This window comes from Lepidochelys olivacea (genome assembly GCF_965140295.1).
Source record: "Lepidochelys olivacea isolate rLepOli2 genome assembly, chromosome: 8".
In the NCBI taxonomy this organism is placed as follows: Eukaryota; Metazoa; Chordata; order Testudines; family Cheloniidae; genus Lepidochelys; species Lepidochelys olivacea.
In genome coordinates this window covers 6,312,632-6,338,306 of record NC_140418.1, presented here as the reverse complement: position 1 = coordinate 6,338,306, position 25,675 = coordinate 6,312,632, and the positions used below count along the sequence as shown (strand labels likewise).

The following is a 25,675-nucleotide window of genomic DNA, read 5'->3' as shown; positions in this document are numbered from 1 at the left end:
AAGCTCTTTCCACGGTCTAGTGGGTTGAGAAAGCAGCTTGAGGAGGCAGGCAGGGAGCTGCGATGGGGGTTAGCTCAGACTGGATCTCCTTTGCTGTTTGGGGGAATTGCTGCTTTTTGGGGGGTGGACCAGAAGTGGGTTTATGTGTGTGCATGCAAGGTGGAATTGCAGCTGGGCTTATGTGGTCAGTAATGAACGGTTTTACGCTGTGGGTTGTAAATGGTTTTATTGTGCAGGATCAGCTGGGATTTTGCTTGCTGTGTGTTGAAGGCACAGCTGTTTTGCTGGTCAGCAATTTAGGCCTTTGCTCACGTGTGGGTGGGGCGGGGGTTAAGTGCTTTTTGTTTGCGGGAAGTTCGTGGGAAGGTGTCCGGAGTGATTTGGTGGGGAAGGTTATGTGCGACAGTTTTGGGGACTGGTATTCGTGAAGGTGACAGAAATGACTATGCGGGTGTGTGTTAGAAATGTTTTTTAATTTGGTGGAGTCACAACTGATTCATTGTGGGGGGTTCCACCATTGTTTGTTTGTTTGTTTAGTTGGTCAGAAATGATATTGCGTGGTGGAGTCTGAACTGATTTTGTGGCTGAGTGTTTGGTCGCTCTTCATTCTCTCGGACAGGGAGAGAGCCCCTGGGCACTAATATAATCCAGACAAGAGATGCTGGGTAAAAATAAAATCAATTAAGCGAATCTGTTTTGCTTTTTAACTGCATGTTGTGTGAGTGACTACGTTTGAGCACAGGGATTCGATGACTCAAATTGATTTTATATCATTTTATATTATAAATCCCTCTTTGATTTACATAAACAGCTAAAATACCAACCAGAGTCCAGGGCAGTGACTGGGATTCTGGACAACTCACCTGATCCTCAATAAAGTGCTTTTCTGAATCCGTCACTAGGCTTGCTGTGATCAAATCACTCCCTGTAACATTAGTTCACCCATAGGTGCTGGAAGTAGGAGTGTGGGGGATGCTGCCGCACCTCCTGGCCTGAAGTGGTTTCCATCCTATACCGTTTGGTTCAATAGCTCTCAGCACCCCCGCCCCCCCCCCCGATACCAATTGTTCCAGTGCCCCTGAGTTCACCTGCTCAATTTCTTATTTCTGTCCTGACCACCGGGAGGCACACCGTACAGCAGCACCTCCAGCATCTGGGAATCAGGCCGGATCAACACGGCTCTCGGCTGTGTCATGGTGGATTGTGCTCCTAGCAACTCATTCAGGAATTGGGCTTTAGCAGTGGATCGACAGCAGGTTTCAGCAGCTGCTGATCAAACCGTCCGAAGCTGCGGCGAAAGTACCCCGGCTGTTCCTCGCAACGCCCAGAGTCCAGTGGCCTTGCAGAATGTGCATCTTCTATTTAAACACGTTGCTGGGGCGTGTGGAAGCGAAGGGCCTTTCTTAGAGAAAAGCACTGATGCGATGACTGGACCTGTGTATGTTAAATGTGAGGACAGGGCAGGCTGTTCATTGCTCCATTATTGATGGGATTTTTACACTTCAGACAGAATCCATTAGAAACTGTCTCTTCAGTGCTGGGGTAAGTGAAAATAAAAAGTTACTGGAGACAGGTGGGGGGGGGGGAACTTATCCCTGGTGTAACACCACTGAAGCTGATAGCGTTTCTTCAACCCTGTTAACTAGAATGAGATGTAAACCTGATGGCCTGAGTGACTGGGGATCATTAGAGAGCCCATAATGCTCTTTGGATTGTCCTAGCTGGCTCAATCTCTGGAATTATATTTTGGCTGCAGATTCCTTGGCCACAGTAGTCTCTTGTATCTCGTGCCCCACATCTCTGGGTAGCGATGCTGCACACTGTTACAGGTGGCTGCGTTACAGTGACAGGTGGAGCGATCCCTATGCATCGTTCATGCATCAGTTTTTAAAGTGCTTTGGGTTCCTCCTGGCTGAAAGGGTCACCATGAATAAAAGATTAGCATTGTTCATTCTCCTTTTGGCTTGTTTGAGCCTTCCCATCAGGGTCTGAGGAACCATGGCACAAAGCACGCAAAGCCAGCTGAAATAAAGTGCACAAACATTGTTATTTTTAGCACAAATTAGAGGTTTCTGTGCTAAATGGAAGGCACAATAATCTCCAGGAGCTCGGTCAAACCAGTGTCCCCACCAAGAAATGAATGGCTGTGTCCACGTGGGAATCCGTCGCACAGAGTAACATTTCTATTGCACTCAGGTGTTTCTAATGGAGCTGATTAGAACTAGTCAGAGAAAAGGGTATTTTTCAGAGAGGGGGGTTGTGGGAAATTTGGTGAGTTTTTTTTCCTTTGGTCAAAAACTCAAAACCCGTAGAGTTTTGGTTTTCAACCAAGATCTTTTTGCATTTTTGATGATATGTCAAAATTTTCTATGGAAAGCAGAGACTTCTGTGAAAGCATGAATGGTCTGTCAACACCCCAATGCTCTGTCAAAACAGCTGGGATGGAAAACTCTTGGCCAGACCTAGAGCAGATGATGACACTGCTGCCTTTTGTTTGTTTCCGTGCGTGTGCATGGCCTCTGAGTTCTGTAGTAAGGTGCACGGCAGTGAGGCTATAGTTCAAAGACATTCCCCAGCAGTTCATCATAATGTTATGGTGGCGTAGAGCAATTCTGGGGTCTGTACGACTTAAATCTTTCTTGTTGCCTTTCTAGGGCTGTTGCAACAAAGATTCTGTAACCACAATTCAGGAAACATCATTTTTATTTGGGGGCAGGGAGAGCAAATGGGAGATTTCATACCTGTTGTAAGACTAGTTATCCCTTTGCTCTTTCCGAGCAACAGATGAAGTGCAGGTGAATCAGATCTGATTGAATCTACAGTAAAGCTTTTTCACTTGGATATTTGTGTTCTTTTTGGAACCCAGGTGAAAATAAACTCATTAAACCAATGACTGCATCTGGGGAAAAACACTGATTTTTTTTTCTCTTTCATGCCTATCAAGGAAGACAAGATGTTTTTAATCAAGGTAGGGGTGTGTACACATACACACAGGTGTGTTTGTTGCATTGAAAGTTGCATTGAAAGTGAATGGGACTTACACTTATAAGTAATTTAGGCTCATTTGAAAATCCCACCCATAATACATTACAGACATACTCACACTTGTAAACTTGCATTTAAAACAGTGATACTCAGACCTCAGTGGTTCAGGAGTCAAATTGGTGATCAACATTACCCAAAAGAGCCATGGTCGTGTGAAATCATTATTTCATTTACTATACAGTCATATTTAAACAGTGCAGTGGGAAATATTTCGTTTATATATATAATAACATATATATTATTCTCACAGCAAAATGACTGACCAAGTAGTAGTATTTTATAAACTATAATTGGTTAATAACATAGTAAAAGCCTCCTGATTGGTTAATAATTAAATCACACAATGCTTTAATAGCATGTGCTGCAAAGAGCCTCAGGAAACCCATTAAAGAGCCACTTGTGGCTCATGAGCCTCAGTCTGAGTATCGCTGATTTAAAACATATTTTCATGTCTTCCTTGATGGCTGTGCACAAAAGCAGATTTATGCTTTACATGCCGGGGTAACCAGAGCAGAAGATCTCCAGGGATCAAAGGAAAATTGCATGCAAAATTTGTTCTCTGGTGCCGCACCCCATTGCACGCTGGAACTTGTTACATATGCAAGTAAGACAAGTGAATAATTTCCTTACTGCTGGTCAGACTTGTTGAAAACCTAACCATCTTGACTCTGTCTTCCTTATTCCCTTCTCCTCAGTCCCACAATCTGTTAAATTCAAGCCCAGTGAACCGTTGCCATTTGGGGCCACTGGGGACAAAGGCCCAGATCCTCCACTGAAATCAATGGAAGTTAGAATCCTAAATACCTTAAGGATCTGGGCCCAACTCCCTTTCCTCTAGTCCAAAATATCTCTTGAATTAAACACCAAACGAGAGAAAAATTGGCTTCTCTCCTATAAGCTCCTCTCAGCATGGGAAACAGTATTCACACTTGTGCTCTAAATATCTTGTCAAGAGCCTCCAGGTCTGGTCTCATTTAAAGGTAATATGCTCTCTTTGAGCCGCTGGCATTTGCAGAGGACTTGTCATTGTGGATTATCTTCTGACTTAGATTCAGCCTCATTGTGGTGGTTTCCCCTTCCCATTGTGATGGTTTTTCATCAGAGGAGCAGTCAAGTCACACTGATGATTGTCTTCTTCTGAAGTGGATTCAGTTTTCTGGTGATGGGTTTTCCTTCCTGAACGGTTCACCCTTGGCTCCAAAGAGAAGGGAAAGGGTTCACCACCTCAGCTCATTCAAGGGAATCGCATGACTTACCAAATGCTACCATTTTTGTGTATATTCACGTAAGGTGGGGCTTTCAGAGGCACCTGTCTCCTTTGGGAGCTTCTGGAAAATCCCACCATTCAATAAAAATATTGAATTCCCTTTGTCTGAGTTTATACCCCTTTCTGCTTTCACTCTGGGGTAACCTTGTGGCCAGTGCAAGTTTGCTGGCAGGCGTATTAGCAGGAACAGCAAATAGTCCGTAAATACTGGAGAATACTTCGGGAAGACAGATTCCCAAGACATAGAGGTGAGTGTTCACACAGAAAACTTCAGTGCTGGGACTTATGCTCATCCAATCGTGGAACAGTAACTATTCCATGGGTCCAAATGAAACCAGTTGAATTTTGGGTGTCCAACACTCAGCTAGCTGTTCACAAGCATTCTTGAGATACACAGAATTAGTTGGTGAATAATGGAGAAGTTAGAGAAAATGGTGAAATGTTTGTGGATAGTTCACTGAATAAATTTACTAGGAATCACTTGGCTCTAGCTGTTTCCAGGATGCCTATCTGACTGAGGCTGGGGAGACTATGCCAGGGCAAGTAAGCAAGGAGGGTCTGTTTTCAAAGCTCATTGCATTCCAAAGAGGATCCTATGTTGCAGAACAGGGTGGGCTGCATTGTTCTTGTTGCAGACAGCTTATATATGGAGCTGTGTCCTCTGCTGACCTCTCGCTGTTTTGGCTGCACTCTTTGCACTTCACTTAAAAGTGGAGCAGGGGATAAGTGTGAATATGGTAAAACCTCCTCCCTTCTGGCTCAGCCCATGGGTGCTAGTCTCCATCAGTCCTGTAAGCCAGTTGCAATGCAGTCAGTATGATTCTCTTGTACTCTTTCCTAAAGTTCTGGTTCATCACCCCGTAAACCACAGCGTTCAGACAGCTGTTGAAGTAGGCCATGAAGTAGCTGGCCGTGAAGAGCCACTCGGGTATCAAGGAACCCAGTGTGGGCTTGACCGCCACCACGAAGCCGATGAAGTTTAACGGTGCCCAGCACACAGCAAAGAGCACGAAGACCATGAACATGGTCAGGAAGTTCCAGAAATCATGGGGCTTGATTTTGGGCTGTGTCTCCGGCTTCACCCTGCGCCGCACCTGGAGAACCAGCAGCCAGATCCGCAGGTAGCAGTAGCTGACGATGGTGATGGGTAGGAAGAAATGGATGACCACCACGGAGATGGTGTAAAGGGCGCTGACGGACTGGGCGAAAGTGCAGGAGTACACTCGCGGGTCGTACTGCAGGGACTCCACAAAGAAGTTTGGCACGATGGCCAGCAAGGTGAGTGCCCAAACCAGCCCCACGTAGCACACGGTGTTGGTGCCCGAGAAGAGCGTGTCGTACTTCAGGCTGTGGCAGATGTAATAGTAGCGGTTAATGGCGATGCCCGTGATGTTGAAGACGGAGCCGATAACGCTGATGCCCATCAGAAAGCCGCTGGCCTGGCAGTGGAGGTACCCCATCACCCAGCCGCCATGGACAATAGCCATCAGGACCAGGGGATAAGGGTAAAAAGCCACAAGTAAGTCTGCAATGGCCAAGCTCACCACGAAGGCATTGCCTGGGGAAGGTAACACCAAAAAAAAAACAAAAAAAAAAACCAGTTAGACCCTATGGTCGGAATGCAGCAGCAACAGCCAGGAAAACGCCTTCTCCTTGCTAAACAAATCAGCTTTTCCTGTGCCTACTCCAAATTACACCTGCTTGCCGTACTGTCTTTCTACTTCTCTTTGCACGGTGGCGATGGCTCTGGGAGCTGGATTCTGTTCTGGCTCGTGCATCATCTACGGAGTAGCTTAACTTACTATCACTTTAACTACCATGACTGCTTTTCCTTTCATCGCTACCTCATACCCACACCCCTGTCTGTTCATCCCCTGGTTGCATCTTGTCACAATCCTAGATTTTTAGCTCCCTGGGGCAGACACTGTCCGTTTTATTCATTTTATACGGGGCCATGATTGCCTTTAGGAGCAATTTAGCCTTTAGCCACAATTGAAATAACATTGACCATCCATCTAATATATTATCCTCATATGCCCTTGGGAGACAGAGCAGTGCTATTAGTACAGATGAGCTAATGGCTAGATTTTTTTTCTAAAGTGAAACCCACTTGTGAAAATTGGGCTGTGAGTGACTTGCCCAAAATCTCGCAGAATGTCAGTGGCAGAGCCAGGCATCGAACCCGGCTCCTCTGTGGTGTCAGGCCCTAATCACTGGGTTGCAGAATCTCGTGAGCTGCACTTCTATCACTTGGACAAGGAAAGCCAAGTGGGTGCTTTGCAGTTCATTGGTCCACAATAGTGTGCTTGCTCTCTGCTGGGCTGATTTGGGAATTAAAGCCCCAAAGGGGATAATGCTGCCCACAGCTATCTGTGCCTCCTCTTCCGCAAGAGGACTCCCGAGCCAGCGGCAGTGGCTTTTCACGCAAGGGTCTTTCTTCTTCCTCACCGTGACCGGAGAGAGGTGGGTTTTTTCCTCTCTTTGGAGCAGCTCTAGGGAAATGGCACACTGGGTGGGGTAGAGAATTCGGTGGTAGGTGAAAGGCATAGCCTAGCTGCATGGAAAGTGCAGGACCCCACTCAGATGGAACTGTGTGATGGAAGAGGCAGAGAGCTTGCAACCCTGACTTTTGTGCGAACACCCTCCCTACGGGGAACGAATTCCTGCCTGCAATAAACCAAATTCCTACCGCGAGGGGCCCTGTCACAGGTCATTCTCCCCTCTTCCCCCTCCATCCCCTCCCACACTTCCCCCTCCCTACCTTATTCTGTACCCATCCTGACCCCTGTACTGCTTGCAGTAAAAGAAAAGAGCAGGCGAGGGGTTTAAATCACTGCTCTCCCTGGAGACAATACAGCTGAGACGTGTTCTTCTGGGTGGCACTTGCAGCCAAAGCCAAAGCAGATGGTAACCACTCAGTTTAATGCAATGGGTCCATTCAAGCTGGCTGCACTAAAAGTTGCCCTAGCCATGGCTCCGCTCCAGCAGGGACGTGGAACCGGCCATTCCATGCATGGGGGGTTAGTTATACGCAGGTGCTTGGGATGGGCTCTGGATTTTGACATGGGGGAGCCTGTTAAAGTCAGTCCTACTGGGATGACAGATTTGGTTCTGGCTTTGTGCTTTTCAACGTGCGTTGACATTTCTCGGCTCTGTAGGATCAGATTGATCCTGGTGTTAGATTGCACCAGTCACACCCGGGCTACCCCCAGCCACTGACTTCCAGTTTGGTTCGTCAGCGACAGTCTAGGTAGCATAAATGAAGCAGCGGTTAGGTGCGCCCCAGTACGGGACAGGGACACACACCTATCAAAGTTATTTCTCTGCTCTCCCAGCTCCTCCTGCCTTTTGGCTTTTCCCTGCAGTGAAATCCGAATGCTGGGACGCAGGGGATCAAACCCCAAACACAGCCTGGAACCCAACCCTGGCCATCATGGACCTACCTCTGGCAGGCCTGAGAGCCCTCCACGCTTGTATACCTAGTCATGCCAATGAAGTCCAGTTGTATTGGAGCATAGCATTGCTACCACTCCCATTGCAAAGACTGTGATGTCCTAAGGGTTCCATTGTCACTGCATGGTGAGGGAGAGAACCCATTCAAAGATAAGGAGGTTACAACTAGAAATGTAGGAGTGTCTAGCAGTTACGGAACAGGGCTAGGCATCAGGATGCCTGGGTTCCATTCCTGGCTTTGTCTTTTAGACCTGAGCTTTCAGAGGTACGCTGACTTCAGGTCATTCAATTCTGGGGAGAAAGACAGCCTGCTTTGAAGAGGCATGGAATTTGCCTGGCTCCCACTGACACCACTTGGGATTCTTGGACGCTCAGCGTCACTGAAAATCAGGCCCCATTTGTCTCCACGTAGACACCCAAAGCTGGTGGACACCCTTGACAATAGAAGCTTCCAGCTTTCTGCCTCAGTTTCCCCCCTTACAATAATTTTCTAGTGGTGCTGAGAGTCAGATTTAGTGTAAAATGCTTCAGGATCCAATGCTGCAGAAATGCAAAGTGTTGTTACATGAAGTGACGGATGGGCTTTTCCAGAGATGCAGGCTAATTATTACTGACCAAGACCTTGGCTTGTAACCTGGGTTTATTCTAGGCAAGGGAAGACAGAAAACTTTCTACCTATGTGGGGCTTGTAAGCAGAGCGTGAGGTCAGCAAAATTCTCCACTTCATTGCAGCAGAAACAACCTAACCTGGAGAGTTACTGGTAACTTTCTTAGTGCATAAAGAGGGATAAAAACCAAAACACCCTGATTTATTAAATGCCAGCTGAAGTGTAGCTGTTCCCAGAATCAGGCGGTGCAAATGGAAAATAGCTGTTTTCCCCTGTGTGAAGGCTGGAACAATTCTTACCATTCATTTTGTGTCCTATTCTACCCATGCACTTACAAAATCATCTGCGAGGCTTGGAGCGGGGAAGCTTTAGGTCCTCCAAACCTCTTAATTGAGCTAAGAATCTAAATCCCACAAGGAGCTTGACCAGAGTTCCCCCAGAGAGGGTGCTGATGAGCATTGAAGCCAGCTGGTGGAATCTGGGTCAAGATTTTCAGAAGTGATGAGTGATTTGGGATGTTTCAGTTTTTGGGGTGCCCCAGCTGAGACTCCTTAAAAAGGGCTTTCAGAAAGCACTGAGTACCCACCCTCTGAAAAATTGGGCCCTTTTTTAGGGTGTCCCAAGTTGAGCAGCCAAAATCACTAGTCCCTTGGCTGAGATTGTAAATAAATTAGTGCAATGTATCTCGGGCATGGAAGCCAGGGTCAGTATGGACAACGGAATTTCCCCCCCTCCCCATGCTTTGATAGCCTGTTTTACTAGCCTTGCCAACACCAGGCTCTCTGCAACGACTAGAAATTTGCCTTGAATCCCGACTGTGCTGGGTGGGAGAAGTTTACACACACAGATGGATGGACAGACACACACACACAAGGACGGACCCACAGACACAAAGGTGGATTCTGCTAGCACTGGTGTGTCACTGCACTAGCAGGGCAGGAGGCTGGCTTACTGCTCCTGAGCCCCGCGGAGAGCGGAGGGAGGCAGAGCTGCTCCTGGGGAGCCTGGAGAGCGAAGCCCTCCCGTCCCAGCAAGGCCATTACCTGCTTTTCTCAGGTTCTTGTTCTTGAGGACCGAGATGATCACCAGGAGGTTGCCCAGGATGTCCACAGCGATGGTGACGATGAGGATGACAGCCAGCATGATCACCACCCAGGTGGGGTAGAGACCATCCTCCCTTCCCAAGCCAGCGGACAGGTTCTTCAGCAGAGAACCTTCCTCCTCCATCCTCGGTCATCTAACCTGCCTCCCAGGGCACAGCAGAGTCCTCGGCCAGTCGGGACTAGCAGGTTCCAGTGGCCCTGAGCCAAGAGGTCAGGGCTCAAGGAAGGCAAGGGTCAGTGCTCCTCTCAAAGCACCAGGAGAGGCGCATGGGCCCCTCCCGGAGAAGTTCTTTGGAAGTTTGGCTCGCTCCCCCCCTCTGGCGTGGCAGGGTCTCGCCTTTGTCCCTGTCCGCGGGCCCTGCGGGGAGGTGGGATTCCCCAGCCGATCACCGCTTCGGGCAGCCGCGTCTCTCCTACCGGCGCTGTGGCTGCTCCGCGGGGCGCCCTTTCCAAAGCCCCGTGCCTGGGGGGCGGACGGGGGCCGCTCCCCACACGGGTCAAGTGGCCCCTGGGGCGCTGGTTGGGGAAGTCCCCCTCCCGCGGGCAGCGCTAGGAGCCGGGGGGAGGGAGCAGGCGAGCTCCCGGCTCAGCGCAGCCAGCCCCTTGCCGGGGGCGCTCCCTTCCCGGTGCCGCGCTCTGGGTGCCAAGCGCCGGGCTCCGGGGACCTCTCCAGCCCCGTTGATGCTCTTCCCACCTCGTTCATCCCGTCGGCTCCATTCAGCCCCGTCCCTGGGCTCCCTCGGCAGCCGGCGCTCCGCGCTCTCCCGTGCTCTCCTCGGGAAAAGTTCCCCTTGGCGGGGAGAAACTTTGCAGCCTGCGGCAGAACCGGACACCCCGGCGGAGCCGTGCGCCAGGCTGCCCGTGCGCCACGCGTCCCCCGGGGTCCCGGCGGGCTGAGCCCTGCCGCTGCCCTGCGCCTTCCAGTCCCCCTGTCGCCTGCTTGGTCACGGCCTCCTCCTTGCCCCTGGCCCCTCCCAGCCCCCCTGACCTGCGGCTCTGGGCCAGGAGAGCCCCGTGTCCCCCACAGTCCCTCGGAAGCAGCTCCCGAGGCGCCGTCTCCGCACCGCGCCCGGCTCCTTCGCGCATTTATAGGCTAACCGGCCCTTGGTGCGCTGCTCGCTCCTGGTCAGGGGCTGTTAACTCCTCCCTGCCCGGGGCGGAGAGCAGCGGCGCACTGAACGCCCGCGGCTGCTCAGACCAGCGTTATCCAAGCTCTGGATGCGCGCAGGTGAGGAACGGGTCCCTCTGGTGCGAGGGGAAGGCAAGGAGCCCTGCAGGCAGCTGGTCACAGTCACTCAACCCCTTACAGCGCGGCTAGCTGTGCCCCCTGTCCGAGCCGGTACAATGAGCCCACGAGCAAAGGGAGTCACCGTGAACAATGTCTGAAGTGGGACCTCAGTTCTGCCTCTGTTTTGGCCACTTGGTAATAGCCCCAGCATTGTGGCCTTGGTCGCTGTGGGAAGCCCTGCTCCAGGTATTCCCAGTTTGTTCTCCCACGGGTTTCTCTCTCTCTCTGTGCTCTTGCAGCCAGGGGGAGGCCACCCAGGGCAAACCTCACAGAGCAAACTGCCAAAGCAGCACCCAGGAGCAGTGGGCCAGTGTTCTCCATCCTACAGGTGCCAGGCGGGGACTCCTGGAGAGGACGGTGTGGTCATGGCATGCTGCTCCTCTGAGCGGGGTGGTCAGCTGTATGAGCCACTTTCCACTTGGTCTTGGGGCCCGGCTACAGCGGGATGCTCAGGAAAGTTAGGGGAAACCAACCCAAGGTGCATGGTCAAGGCACATTTGTTAACTCCCTCCCCCCACAGCAGTGGTGTGTTGTCTGCATATGCAACACATGGCCCAGGACCGGCTCTGCCTGCAGGATGATTCCCTCCAGCCCCCAGTTGTGTGCCCGGAGGATGCCATTTTCTAAGACAACATGGCCTCCTCCACACAGCATGCAGCGTAAGTGCAAGGTCTCGCCTCGTGGAGGAGGCCATTTTGCATGCAAGTGTAGCATTGCATGCCTGGCGAAACACCTCATGGCTCGCCATTGCCCCCCAGTGCAGATGCTTTCAGGAGTGAAGTGGCCTTTGCTCACTGGAGAGTAAGTTATAGTGAACTGAGAACATCCACCCAGGGTTTAAGGGGCCTTAATTCATCTGCGTTGCCTTCACATCAGTAGTTGATTTGTCTCCACTTTCCTGAGTGTCCTCTCCCCATGTCGGTTTGGCCTCTGTGCTCTTCCAGCAGGAGTAGCTCTCAGAAGAGGTGAGGAGAGGCATTACCTTCCGTCTTTGACTAGGCACAAAGCGCTGAGTGTTAGTTTGAGGGCAGCAGGTTTTAGTTTGAGTGACAGGCTTTGCCATCCGGGGCTCAGTTTTCATAGAATCATAGGACTGGAAGGGACCTCAAGAGGTCTAGTCCAGTCACCTGCACTCATGGCAGGACTAAGTACTATCAAGACCATCCCTGACAGGTGTTTGTCCAACCTGCTCTTAAAAATCTCCAATGACGGAGATTCCACAACCTCCCGAGGACAGTTAGGAAGTTTGCTGCAATTTAAGCCCATTGATTTTTGTCCTATCCTGAGAGGTTAACAACAACAATTTACCTACCTCCTCCTTGTACCAGCCTTTTATATATTTGAAAGCTGTTACCATGTCCCCTCTCTGTCTTCTCTTCTCCAGACTAAACAAACCCAATTTTTTCAATCTTCCCTCACAGGTCATGTCTTCTAGACTTTTAATCATTTTTGTTGCTCTTCTCTGGACTGTCTCCAGTTTGTCCACATCTTTCCTGAAATGTGGCACCCAGAACTGGACACAATACTCCAGTTGAGGCCTAATCAATGAGGAGTAGAGCGGATGAATTACTTCTTGTGTCTTGCTTACAACAGTCCTGCTAATACATCCCGGAATGATGTTCGCTTTTTTTTTTGCATGAGCGTTACACTGTTGACTCATGTTTGACTTGTGATCCACTCTGACCCCCAGATCGCTTTCCGCAGCACTCCTTCCTAGGCAGTCATGTCCCATTTTGTGTGTGTGCAACTGATTGTTCCTTCCTAAGTGGAGTACTTGGCATTTGTCCTTATTGAATTTCATCCTATTTACTTCAGACCATTTCTCCAGTTTTGTCCAGATCATTTTGAATTTTAATCCTGTCCTTCTCCAAAGCACTTGCAACCCCTCCCAGCTTGGTATCATCTTCAAAGTGTACTCTGTATGCCATTATCTAAATCACTGATGAAGATATTGAACAGAACTGGACCCAGAACAGATCCCTGCGGGATTCCACTCGTTATGCCCTTCCAGCTTGACTGTGAACCACTGATAACTACTCTCTGGGAGCAGTTTTCCAATCAGTTATGCACACACAGCCCTTTGGTAAAACTCAACAGCTTGAGACCATTTTGAATGGCATCATATCAATAATTTGATATATAGTAATGATTGGATGAGTCAGACCTCATTGAGATTGACAGCTGCTGTGAATCCACACTTCAATTAAGATAACTAAGGATAAATTAATCACAAGCCCTAATCTGAGACAAAAGGAGTTTGGGAGTGAGTAGCTGGAGAGTGCTACGATATGTGAGCCATGCATGGGGGGAAAGTAATCCAAGTATTTGGGTGGAAATTAGACACATGGCTGCTTCCTGGGAGAGGAGAGGTACCAGGGGGCAGAGGAGAGGGGAATAGGAGGCGGAGGGCTTGGGCCTGCAGTGAGGGGACAGGGTTATGGGAAGGGGGATAAATGGCAATGACTAGTACAGGGGAGCGGAGAGGGATTTTTGGGGGTTCAGGTGAGGGAGTGGAGAGGTGGGACACAGGGAATGGGTGAGTGGCAGAGTAACTGGGGGAGAGTAGGGGCAGGGGCATCTCTCAGCCCCATGTTCTCCCCTCCCATGTGTGTGCCCAGATCTGGGGGGCTCTTGCCCCTCTGGGATATTTTGAGCTCACTTCCCTGTCCCACTCCTAGGGGCTGGGATATGGGCCCCCTTACCCTTCTGGGGCTGTCTGAGCCCCCCTTGCTGTCCTCATGTGTGTTCTAGGATACGAGGGGCCTGGGTCCCCCTTCCTACCTCCCACTCATGTGAGTCGGGTTCTGGGGGCACTTGTTCTTTTTGGGAGGGTCTGAGGCCCGCTCCCTAGCCCCCATGTGAGCCAGGTTCTGGGAAGTCCTGCCCCTTTGGGTGGGGAGCTGAGAACAGGCATGCTTCAGACATATCACAGGCTCTAAAGCACTCAGGAGCAGGGATGGGCACACCGACTGAGCTGAGTGGAGCAGTTTGTAGGTCTCAGAGCTGCTGTTTCAGGCTGTATCCTCCTCATGGGGTGTTCTCATTCAGCTGAGACCATCCCACTGAGCTGAACCTCCCAGAGCCTCTTGTGTTGCCTCAGGAAGTGTAGAGAAAAGGCTTTAGGTGGGTTTTGTTTTATTTGCATGGCACTAGAGATCTAACTGTTGCCATGATGGGGGCCAAAATGGTCTCGATCCGTCCATGTATACCCAAGGGAGGGACTGGCACCCTCTAACTCTTCAGGGGACCCAAACTGAGACTGGTATGTGAAATCATGTTCCTGTCTTTGCTTGCGGAGACGTGCGGTCTGCAAGGGGTACGGTGCAGATGCACCATTAAAGGGTTGCTTTGCAGACACTTAATGCTTACTTGGCTTGTTCGAGGGACCGTCCCAATGCCATTGCCGTGGGGTGAGCACCTTATCACTGATGTCTCTAGTCCGAACGTTTGTATGCTGTTGCAATAAAGATTTAGTAACTCACGTTGCTTGTGACAAGTTGTCCCTGATAGAATGCACTGTGTTTTATTTGATGGGGAGGCTTACTGTGAACACAGAGCTGATGGAGAGAGAACCAACCACATGGGATGCATGTTAGTCATGTTACTTAACGTGCTGCGGGCCGGTGCTCAGATGCTGTGGTGAATGGTGTCTGAACTCCAAGAGCCTGTCTGTCCACTCACTTACACTGTGAGGTTTCCCTGGACTCTAATGGGGTTACTTACACTAGGTTATGTGGAGAGAGCAGAATCAGGCCCTGGAGTTCAGATGTGGAAGGTGGTGAAGCACTGGAATGGGTTCCCTAGGGAGGTGGTGGAATCTCCATCCTTAGAAGTTTTTAAGGCCCGGCTTGACAAGGCCCTGGCTGGGATGATTTAGTTGGGGTTGGCCCTGCTTTGAGCAGGGGGTTGGACTGGATGACCTCCTGAGGTCTCTTCCAACCCTAATCTTCTATGATTCTATCTAGGAGAGCAGCAAGGGGAGGGGATTGGATAGATGGTTCTGCTTTTTGCCCTTATCTCTGTGTGAAACCTTCCAATGCCTGGCTATTGCTCAGGGCCTTCACATCCCCACCTTTGTATCCCTGGGATGCTCACTCGCACCCACAGAGCACCCAGCATAGCCATCTGTGCTGGAGAGCCCTGTTTCATGCAGCATGGAAGGGGTTAATACCCAATCACTGTGCTGTCTCTGCAGCCCAACAGGCTGGCATGGCTGGCGGAGGCGGAGTTCCCTGCTCACCTGGACGGGCATCGGGAGGAGCTGGCTGAATAGTGCAAACAAGTATCCACCAGTATTGGTTCCAATAAAAAGTCCTATCTGCTCTGATGAGTATGGCCAGCTCTGGGCCTTCGCTCCCCTGAATCTGTACACATGGGGGTGTTTTACACATGGAAAGCAAACAAGTAATCCGGATACTCATGACTGCTGCGCAGATGGAGACTTGTGCCAGAGGAAAGCTCTTGGATTGCCATCTTGAAATCTTGCATATCCTCCCTCAGTTAACAATCGACCTGATGGCAAACATGCCCCAAGTACCCCTGTGGCATAACACTGTCAACTGGAACTGGGGCACTGGACCAAGCCGAGACATGTCCCGTATTTCCTGTTCCACTTGAACAGGATCTAGTGGCTTGTGGGCTGAGACCGCAGTACCGCTGCCTGCGATCCAGTGCTCAGTGATGCTGACTTTGGGTGCTGTTTTTCTGCATTGTGCCCTGGTATTGCAAGCAAAGCCTAGTGCATCATTGTGTCCTTGGGGGTGTCTGCTTCCTCAGCTGCCTTTCCAGAGCCATCTTTTTCCTGATCCTGGCACGCTCTGCCAGGCCTGCTCCAGCCCTAATACCTGTGGGTCAGACACGTCCTTTGGACCAGCCTACCTATTGCTCCACTCCCTGATCCTGCCATGGCCTTCTCTTTCCAGGGACCTATGTCCCTGAGCTATGTATGCAGCTATAATTCTACCTCCCCGTGCCCTTGTGTGGGCATGATGCACTAGAACATCATTAATCCTGGATGCACTCAGGTCTCCAGTGTCGTCAGGGGACGACAGAGTGCTGTTTGAATTTCTTTGAGTGCATCTCTTGTCCAAACAAACTTTTCTGCCCCCGTGCGGACAACTGGTTCCTATAAGGGCAGTACTGACCCTATGTGAGTCTGAGAATGGGTAGGGTCATTGTCACTTGCCTTCCTAATACAAGATCATTTATGTATCAATTCAGGACTCGATAGGTTCTAGTAATGCCAGCTAGTGAGCACCCTGGACAACCTTTCTCTCCCCTTGCCCAGTTATGTGGTTTCTGCGTGGGAGAGAATAAATGTTTCTTTGCTTGGGGGCTGTGTATGTCCTGCTTTGTGGCTCTCTTTGGCCTTGGTGCATCTCAGGTTTGTGACCTACTGTCTAGTGGCGCAAGAGTTTGGGTTTGCAACTTGGGGGTGCTCGTGGGGGTCACGTTGCTTGCATCATGCCCCCCATGTCCGACATGCAAGGGCTTCAAGCTGACTGATGAATGAAATGAAAAGGGAGCCTTGTGTGAAATGTCCCGTTTCCTGGAAAAATCGCTCTCCTCTGACTGAAGTAGGGATGTTTACTAAGGGCGTGAGTCCTGACCACTCCCCGGGTAACACTGGGGCCTCTCGGGCCCATCGCTCGGAAAACATGTAGGGAAGCTGGAGTTTTGTTCCTGGTCATGTGTGACCCCAGCACAAGCTGCTCACACTTTCCCCACCCTCGTTGTCTCGACTCTAGAGCTGGGGCCCAAATCCACGGACCCAAAGGCCTCCAGACTTTGCGGGTGTTTGAAATCTGAGATGGATCCAGAGCCAAAATTTGCAGGTGGTTTCCGTCTTTAGAATGGGTTCAATCAACAGCCAGAATCTGATTGCAGCTGACAGGTAGGGCATCCAGATCCAAATTTTGCACCCCACACCTGTCTTTCCTCCGAGCTAGGCAGCTGCCTGACGCTTACAAAGGAGCCTCCGTTAGTTTTCAAGTAAAATAGGAATACAAAACTGCCTCTTTTTTAATTGCTTTCAAAAAGTGACCAAACAAACAAAGATAAACTCTCTCAGAGAAACAATACGTTACCAAGCACAAGGCGATCCAGGCGAATCCCACCTCTCTCGACGGCGGGGGCGGGGGGGGGACCCTGGGAGGAGCCAGCGCACCGTCTCCTCCCCCGCTGACGTGCGGATATTCACGGCTGCACATACATACCTTGACACGCGCACACACACTCGCACACGCACAGGACGTGCTTTCACATGTCTGTGGGTCATTGCACATAGTGAGCTGCTGGAGTGCAGTCAGCAGTTCTTTCTAGGGCCTTGATCCCCAGGCCAGGGCTTGGGCAGACCCTGAGTGGAGATGCTCAGCCGCTCAGGCTGTGTGGAGTCTGGGCATGAGCGAGCCAGCGAGAACCCCAGGGTCCCCTCTGTACCCAGCAGCCTTTATGAAGAATCCCACTTTCTATAATGACAACGGAGCCATGTCCCCGGCACAAGGGATGCTGCAGATGTAGACAGACGACCGGTAACGCTTGCGGTGCAGCTGTAGCCTGGCACATTTCCAGATGGGAAGGTGCTGAAGTAATTGTCCAGTCAAACACCTACCTACTTTGAATTCAGGCCTGCCTGTATATCTTGTGCCTTCTCCTGCCAGCGACCTTGTGGTACCTCATGATGTGGGTTAGGGAGGCAGGATTCTTTGCTCAGTTTCTCCTGTAGAAATGGACATTTTTCTGGGCTCTTTACAGGTGCAGGGAGACAAGCCCAGGAATGAACTAATGTAGCGGCTAAATTCCCCCTTCTCATGGCCATGAGGCACCAGCCCAGAGGACAGACGGCATTGGGGGCAGGCTGTCCTCAAAACTCCACAGTTCTGCTTGGCCCACCTTAAACCCTTGGAACCAGGCACAAGAGACCTCTCCATGACACCCCTCAGAGACATAGCTCATCTCCCTGGACTACAGTGAGGCACCAAGTCAGTCCCACCTTCTGCTACCCTGGCAACGGACTGTCCCAAAGGTCTGTGGCCCTCTCTCCTGCTGCCAGGCTCCATGTCCAGGGCAGGGAGAGGTGGGGCCTCCATGTCTAAGGAAGCTCTTGGCATGAAGAATGACTTGCCATCAGCGCCTGTTGGCATCTGAGGAATTTCCTTTGTGTTCCCTGGCACTGGCCTTTCTGGTTTTTTGCCCAGCTGAGTGAGATCCATTTTGGAGCAGCAACAGGAGCTATTTAAAGAACGCCAGGGACAAGAGTCCACGCTATATTACAGCCCGACTGCACACAGGGAAGCTGTTAACGGGGGATGGGGAGAGTTGTACGTCCCAGGAGAGAGAGGACCAAGACCAGGTTACTTCTCCCTCCGTACATGTTCCAGTCACAGCTCACGCTGCTTCCTTCTCGTTTTGAACATGCAGCCCCATTAAAACATCACCTCCTCGCAGCTTCCATAGTCACTTTCCACCATGTCAGAGCCCTCGTAGTTTGGGGGTGGCATTGGCTGGGCCCTGGTGCTGGGCTGGGGCCCCACCTCGCAGTCCGCATAGGACGGCTGGGCCACGCTGAGGCGCATGCTCACCCTCTTGTAGCCAGCGTCCGGAGGGTAGGGGGTCCCCTCGCCCTGCAGCAGCTGGGAAGGGTAGTAGCTGATGGCGGTGTATTCGTTCTGGCACTGGGAGGCAGGCAGTTCCATGGGGTCAGGTGGCAGGAAGTCCTCCAGGTTCTGGTTGCTGTAGCGGGGCGGGATGGGGGCCCGCTTATTGCTCTGGTCTAGTGGGAAGGGAAAGCCACCGTAAAGACCAGGTGGTTCAGGGTCTACTTGAGGAGGAGGAGGAGGATGGGCAGATGGCAGAAGAGGGCCTTGAATAACGTCGTAGTGGGGATGGTCCTGGACATCCGATGGTTGGTACCTGGGCGGCCAGTAGGTGGTTTCTGCTGGATATACTGGAATAAAATCAGAACCAGGTTAACAGCTGTCCATAGCCATTCCTACTTGGAATCAGACCAAGGTATGGCTGGAAGGGGCCTCAAGAGGCCATCTAGTCTATCCCCCGTGCTGAGACAGAATTAAGTATACGTAAGTATACATCTAGTTATCCAATAGCTCTCTCTCTCTCTCTCTCTCTCTCTCTCCATCCATCCAAATCTGGGTATATTGGAGAGAAAGGAAGAGAGAACAAGTAGAAAAGAGGGGTGTAGTGGGTCAGGTGTGAGGGGTCTTGGCAGGGCTGGGGGGGGATAGCTGGGTTTAGCAGGTCAGGATTGAGGGGTGTTGGCAGGGCTGTGTGTGTGAATAGCTGGGTGTAGCTGGTCAGGTGTGAGGGATGTAGCAGGTCAGGAGTGATGGGTGTTGGCAGAGCTGTGTGGGTATGTGTGTGAATAGCTGGGTGTAGCTGGTCAGGTGTGAGGGGTGTTGGCAGGGCTGTGTGGGGGAATAGCTGGGTTTAGCGGGTCAGGATTCAGGAGTGTTGGCAGGGCTCTGGGAGGGAATAACTGGGTGTAGCAGGTCAGGATTGAGGGGTGTTGGCAGGGCTGTGTGTGTGAATAGCCGGGTGTAGCTGGTCAGGTGTGAGGGATGTAGCAGAGCTCTGTGTGTATGTGTGTGAATAGCTGGGTGTAGCTGGTCAGGTGTGAGGGGTGTTGGCAGAGCTCTGTGTGTGTGTGTGTGTGCATGTGTGTGAATAGCTGGGTGTAGCTGGTCAGGTGTGAGGGGTGTTGGCAGGGCTGTGCGGGGAAATAGCTGGGTTTAGCAGGTCAGGATTCAGGGGTGTTGGCAGGGCTCTGGGAGGGAATAACTGGGTGTAGCAGGTCAGGATTGAGGGGTGTTGGCAGGGCTGTGTGTGTGAATAGCCAGGTGTAGCTGGTCAGGTGTGAGGGATGTAGCAGGTCAGGAGTGATGGATGTTGGCAGGGCTCTCTGTGTGTGTGTGTGTGTGTGTGAATAGCTGGGTGTAGCTAGTCAGGTGTGAGGGGTGTTGGCAGGGCTGTGTGTGTGAATAGCCGGGTGTAGCTGGTCAGGTGTGAGGGATGTAGCAGGTCAAGAGTGATGGATGTTGGCAGGGCTCTGTGTGTGTGTGTGTGTGAATAGCTGGGTGTAGCTAGTCAGGATGTGAGGGGTGTTGGCGGGGATGTGGGGGGAATAGCTGGATGTAGCAGTAGGGACTAGACTGCATGGGGAGGGCTGTGGCATAGGCTTGGACAGCATCTGCCCACACTACACTGGCTCTGGTCAGTGCCATTGGCCCTTCACAAGCCTGCAGCCCGAATGCATTGAGTCATCTCTAGCAGGAGGAAGGGGCGTGTGGAGGGGGAGCACTGACCCATCTGCTCCCTGGCCCAGGAGCTCTTGATGAAGGACTCGTTGTCGGAGATGGAGGAGGGCGCGGCAGATGGGAGGTTGGGGGCCACGCTGCACACGATGGTGCCCCGGGGTTTCTGGGCGTTGCCCGAGCTGAAGGTGACAAACTCTGACGTAGGAATGGGCTTGTGCGGCTCCGGTGTGCCCCTGTCCAGGTTGTTGTGTGGGCCGTTGCTGAGGATGTTGAGCTCGATGGGTGGCGGGGTGTGCGTGGCCACCCCCACGCTCTTGGAGAACTCGCTTTTGGAGAGCAGGTCTGGGTCCTCGCTGGCCACAGGCTTGTGGGCCTTGGCGGGGCGGCAGTAACGCCTGCGGACGAAGGCGAAGGCCGCCGCCAGGATGGCGACGCCCAGCACCCCAGCGACGATCTCGCCGATCTCCACGGGACCCATCCCCCACTTGGCAGGCGCGATGTCAGGGGTAACGAGTCTCTGCGTGCAGAATGCCCCCTGGTACTCCCCGGTGCAGATGCAGCGGACAGAGCCACCGGCGTTCACGCAGCGCCCCGCGTTCCGGCAGGGGTTGTCCTGGCATTCCTCAGCCACCTTCTCACACCTGCAGCGGGGAAGGGGAAGGGAGACACCGGCCGTCAGAGCTGGGGACACCTGCTAGAAGCTCTAACCAGTTGAAGCAGTGCGGCTGCTCCACACAACTGTTCTCAGAGCCCCAGCACCCACTAGCACAAAATTATGCCCGGCCTCGGTTGCTTGCCTGCCAAGAACCAGCCCTTCGGTTTAGGAGATGCTGCACCGCCACCAGGGGATTCTGTGGGACTTTTCTGTCCATTGGGCTCCCAAGTTCTCTAGCTTGGAGGGAGGTGGGGCCACGCTGGGGAGCCTGTGAGGTCGATTTCTGAATGGGTCTTTCTCTGGAATGTGGTGTGTTATTCCTCTAGCGGTGAGGTGAGGAGGGGCCCACAGGGAAGTGTCCCTGGCAATAAGTTAAAGGATAGTTTTCAGGGAACAGGAGCAAAGTTGCCTTTTCTCCAGTTCTGCCAGGTAGCGGGAGAATTGTGGGGTGGGGCAGAGGAATGGCCAGCTTGTAAAGGCAAACTTGGACCCCAGCCACCTTTGTTTATTTTATACCCATATTTGCGGTTCGTTTGGTCTGGAGCAGCTGCTTTAGCCCCATTTGCACTGGGTAGCACTGGCTACCCTAAAGTTCCTTCTCCCTGGTTTTCTGTAGGGTGGTGCACTACCCCTGTCAAGTCACCCAAGGAACCCTGAAAATGCCACTGCTCCCCTCAGCCATTCGGTACATTTCGCCACACCGCAGAGACGTAAAACAGATGATTGCAATACCAAAGGCTACGGGACAAAACTCCTCTTTCCAAAGTTCAGAGGAAGATTCTTCTCCAGTACACCCCTCTCCTTTGCTGGGGAGAATTGGGTGCTTGGAACCTCTCCACTCTTGAAGTCTCTGATAAATCAGGCTAGGGAATCCAGAGACACTCTGAACTGCATTCATCTTTAAGAAACCTCCTCAGACGTAGTTCACCTAGCCGGTCTTCCCAAGGGAAGCTACAGATGTTTGCAGCCTGGAGCAAACATCTGGGGAGTGTCCAGAGTAGCTCTGACAAATGCATGAATTTCTAGAAGCTCTAGTAAAGACCAGCTGGCCCTTAGGCACTTAGAGATTTCATGAAAAGTCCGAGGAATCAAGACCAAAATACTGATTTCTCTTTTCCACCCCCATTAAAAAACCTGACACTCTCCCATCCCTGAATAGAACAGGAATCATCAACTTCAAAATGATTCTAGAGCTCTGAACTCCTTCAGGGCTCGAAAAGCTGGATTTGGGATCCTCCCACCCAGTAGCAACACCCCTCCCACCCTGAACTGGCCCCTTTTTAATCACATTTCTTTTTCAGCTTCCTCTCAATACCTTCTCGTGCATAACGATTTATTTAAGGGAGACTCTTGCACACCCTTTAAGGTTACCTCCTTATGCTAAACAATCTGTTCCATCTTACATTTAGCTGTGACACTTGGAGCACCTTCCCCAGACCTGCAGAAGTGCTCCGGGAAGCTGGAAAGAGTGTCTCTCTCACCAACAGAAGTTGGTCCAATAGAAGATATCACCTCCCCCACCTTGTCTGACTAGAGGGTGCAGCTTGTTTCAGGTGCAGCAGTGCCACCTGGTGAGCAGTTGCATATTTTCCCCAAAATCGGGTGGGTAATTTCAACCTTAATATTCACCCAACAGGCCGGGCATATGCCGGGCAGCTTTAATTCAAAGGCAGCAGAGATGTGCTAGATCCACTCACATTCAGCGTGAGCTGGGCTCTTTTCGGCCATGTTGTGGGGCAGACAGGAGCGAGGAGCCCAGAGAGGGACATGCGGTTACAGCAGGCGTAACTGATGACCCACGGTGACATGGATCGTGAAATCTACTTCTGGAGCCACGTTAACTCTTTCAGTGCTGTCAGCGCTGAATGCGCATTCTGAACATGCACTAATGTGGATATGAAGAATATCCAGAATTATCCAAATTAATGACAATAATAATTTGGGAAGGCACATTAAACCTTGTGCTTCAGGGCTTAAGCCAGTCTCTAATTATTAGAGACCAGGATGAGCCCTGGGTCTCATCCTATATCTGCCTGCTGTAGGTTCTTACACTTTTCCCTGAAGGATCTGGTGCTGGCAACTATCAGAGACAGGATACTGGGCTGGATGGACCTTGGGTCTGATTCCAGTAGACATTCCTATGTTCCTTAGCACTGCAGATCTGGTGTCTGACAGACATGGTCCCTAGAGTATCCCCACCAGCAGTGTCTTGGTAACTGAAAGGATCTGACTCTTGGCTGATATTAACCAACTTGCTTTTCAGCTGTAAAACTCGACATGTGTCAGATACAGAGCCGTCATCAATCTCCCCCAGAACAATGCATCCTCTGTGCTCGTCCTCTCAGTTCCGCGAAGGAGCCCTGACATGTCAGGGGTAATTTGTAACACAGCCGAGCTAAGTGTCTACTTGTTACAAGAGCAGTTCTGGGAACAGCCCTGTCACAAGAAGACACTTTGAATCGGCACCAAAGAAAACATTCACTGACACCCAGCAAAATGCTGACTAAAGGAGATTATTTTCCCAGGCTCTAAGAACTGTGGTACATAGCTCAGCTAGTGACAATGCAATCGCAGGGGGATTAATTCATTGTCTGATTCTTTATGCCTTCTAGAGTCTGAGAATGCAACCCAAACAGTGCATGTAATGTGATGATCAGTCTTGGAGTGGCTGGCCAGGGTATTAAGGTTTGTGACCAGGTAAACTGCAGGAACATGCAGTTCCTGAGTATTCACCCCAGCCATGAGAAACGGCGCCCAAGGTTAACCGTGTCTTGTAAGCTGAGGGCTCCGCAAAGGGGAACACGCAGTCCCAAAGCCATTCCTTGGTCTTACCTTTCCCCCAGATACCAATCTGGGCAGCGGCAGGTGTAGCCTGTTTTGGAGAGAAGGCAGGTGCCCCCATGCAAACAGGGCTTGGATTCACACGGGCTGTCCCCCAGCTCGCAGCGGTTGCCGGAAAACAGCACTGGGCAGATGCAAGTGTAACCTAGAGAGGGCAATAGAGAGCTGTGAGATTGCTACACCAGCTAGCAGGGAACTGGTGTCGGAGGTGGTTTCTGGCCCAGAGTGCAAGAACAATCTGACACGTAGGGAAATAGCAGCGGGGGTGAACTTGGGGTTGAGGCTGCATAATAAGACACACCACAACTGCCCAGTGCTGAGCCTCTCCTGAATGTGTCTTGTAACCCCGGGTACAGCTCAAGTGAGGTCCTAAATGTAGCTGGTGGTCCCCTCCCTCCCGGGAGGGCAAAGCTGATCCATCAGCTGCAGATTTCTATGACTCTTTTAGACATGATGCCAAGTACCCCATTGTTTTCCGTTCTCGCCAGTCTTTAGCCCGCCAAGTGCCCAGCAAAAGGCCATGTGCCAGGCAGCTCCTGTCCGGACACACTTTGTTCCACTTCTCCGTGGGAGTTGTCATATCGACAGCAGGACAGAAAACCCAATGTGGTGGGTGGCTGGGATTCTATTTTTCTGGTATCTGCCAAATCAAATTCTGATACCGGGAATTTCAACTGCTCTGCTGAGTTCTTTTGCACCATGCAAGAGCAAGCTGCGCTGGGGAAGTGAAGCCCCTCCACCTTGGAGCATCCTAGAAAAGTGCCTGGTTATGACCCCAAAATAAACACCTCCATCCTCTGTGCATTAAGTAACTCAGGCAAGTTCAGGCTCACTTCTGCATCACTAGTAGAGACCTGTGCACACACTCATGCACATGGCAGGCACAACCAGCCAGCCATGCAAACACAGAGACATGTATGTTCAGTCCTACACAAATGCATACATATGCTCACACACTGTATCCCTGAGCATGATCCTGTCACTGGCTGGTTGGCCTCATTGTGACATTAGCATGAGATCCAAGCATATTTACACAAACACTTTCTTGCACAAACACACATGCTCTTGCACTCCAGCACACACACACACACACACACACTTGCACAAGCACATTTGCACATATGTGAACATGTGCACACATTCACCTGGACACACGTGCACCCTTTTGCAGGTTTGCACACTCGCACACCATGTCTGTACGCTTTACCTCGAACAAGTTCACCTGAGCTAAACAGCTGCCTAACCGACAGGATTCTAAATCCTGTCGCCCGAGGATGCAGGCAGGGAGGGAGGGAGGGAGGAAGGGAGGTGTGCTCTCAGCCCTTTGATTGCTGCTAGCCCAACAGGGCGTGGGACCCTGCAACAGACCTCAGGCAGAAAGACAAAAGCATCAATAAGCACAGACAGCAGTTCAAAGGATTCCCCTGTGCATGTCTCCCATCACCATGTAGCTGTATCAGAGCCACCTCCAGATGCCCCCAAGAAAGGGGAATGGAAGTCAGAGCAAGAAAGCCCAAGCATGGGCAGTGGTTGGCTCAAGAGGCTCAAGGCTGCAATGTTACGCTGTCCACATGAGTCCCTCCCACTATGTTCACCCACAGAAATCAGAGCAAGATGTTCTGGAGAGGAAGGATGGTGTAGTGGTTAGGGCACTAGCCTGGGATTGGGAGACCCGACGTTAGTGCTACAGGCCTCCTGTGAGGCCTTGGTCAAGTCGCTCTGTGTCTCCGTGCCCCAACTGTGAAATGGGGATGATAGCACTGACCTGCCTCACAGGGGAGTTGGGAGGTTGATGAGGTGCACAGATAGATACACCCATGTTTGTGACATTGATGAAATCCTGTTACAAATAACTGCTGGGCAGCCAGGTTCAGATGAACCCAAGAATTGCAGGCATGAGCTTGTGTTAATGACTTTCACGAGTTCCCTCCCCCACCCCCGGGAGTCACTTACAGGATGGGAACAAATCCACATCTCGTCTTCCCACAGTGTTTCCACCTTCCGGGAGCTGAAATGTCATGGGATGACCAGACCTCACGTTATTCCAGCCCCACTAACGGCTCCTTGAGGCTTTGTAAAAGCCTGAATGAAAATACAAGTGAATCCAAACACTGCAAAGACACCAGGCCCTGGGCCCACTCCA

General features: G+C 51.4%; 2 protein-coding genes across 2 annotated transcripts in view; both read right to left on the bottom strand.

Moving 5' to 3' along the window:
* Positions 1 to 3,364: 3,364 nt before the first annotated feature.
* Positions 3,365 to 10,373, bottom strand: LOC311525267 (melatonin receptor type 1A-like). The gene is made up of 2 exons (XM_084637240.1): positions 9,417 to 10,373; positions 3,365 to 5,870 (listed from the first exon to the last, which is right to left on the bottom strand). Exons 1-2 carry the CDS (start codon positions 9,598 to 9,600, stop codon positions 5,086 to 5,088), a joined length of 969 nt encoding a protein of 322 aa, XP_084493366.1. The 5' UTR covers positions 9,601 to 10,373; the 3' UTR covers positions 3,365 to 5,085.
* Positions 10,374 to 16,784: 6,411 nt separating this feature from the next.
* The window catches only part of FAT2 (FAT atypical cadherin 2), a gene marked incomplete at its 5' end in the record, with an annotated part of 68,595 nt that continues 59,704 nt past the window's right edge, over positions 16,785 to 25,675 (bottom strand). The window contains 3 exons of the mRNA XM_084636750.1: positions 16,785 to 18,709; positions 20,085 to 20,677; positions 23,524 to 23,677. Coding sequence (XP_084492876.1) covers positions 18,189 to 18,709; positions 20,085 to 20,677; positions 23,524 to 23,677 — 1,268 coding nt within the window. The 3' untranslated portion in view covers positions 16,785 to 18,188. The remainder of the gene's footprint in view (positions 18,710 to 20,084; positions 20,678 to 23,523; positions 23,678 to 25,675) is intronic.

Bases quoted from the DNA above. Each gene is read 5' to 3' on its own strand.
- LOC311525267 (XM_084637240.1), bottom strand. From the start codon at position 9,600: ATGGAGGAGGAAGGTTCTCTGCTGAAGAACCTGTCCGCTGGCTTGGGA. The intron at 5,871-9,416 runs GTAATGGCCTTG...TACCTTCCCCAG, and splicing joins CAAGAACCTGAGAAAAGCAG to GCAATGCCTTCGTGGTGAGC.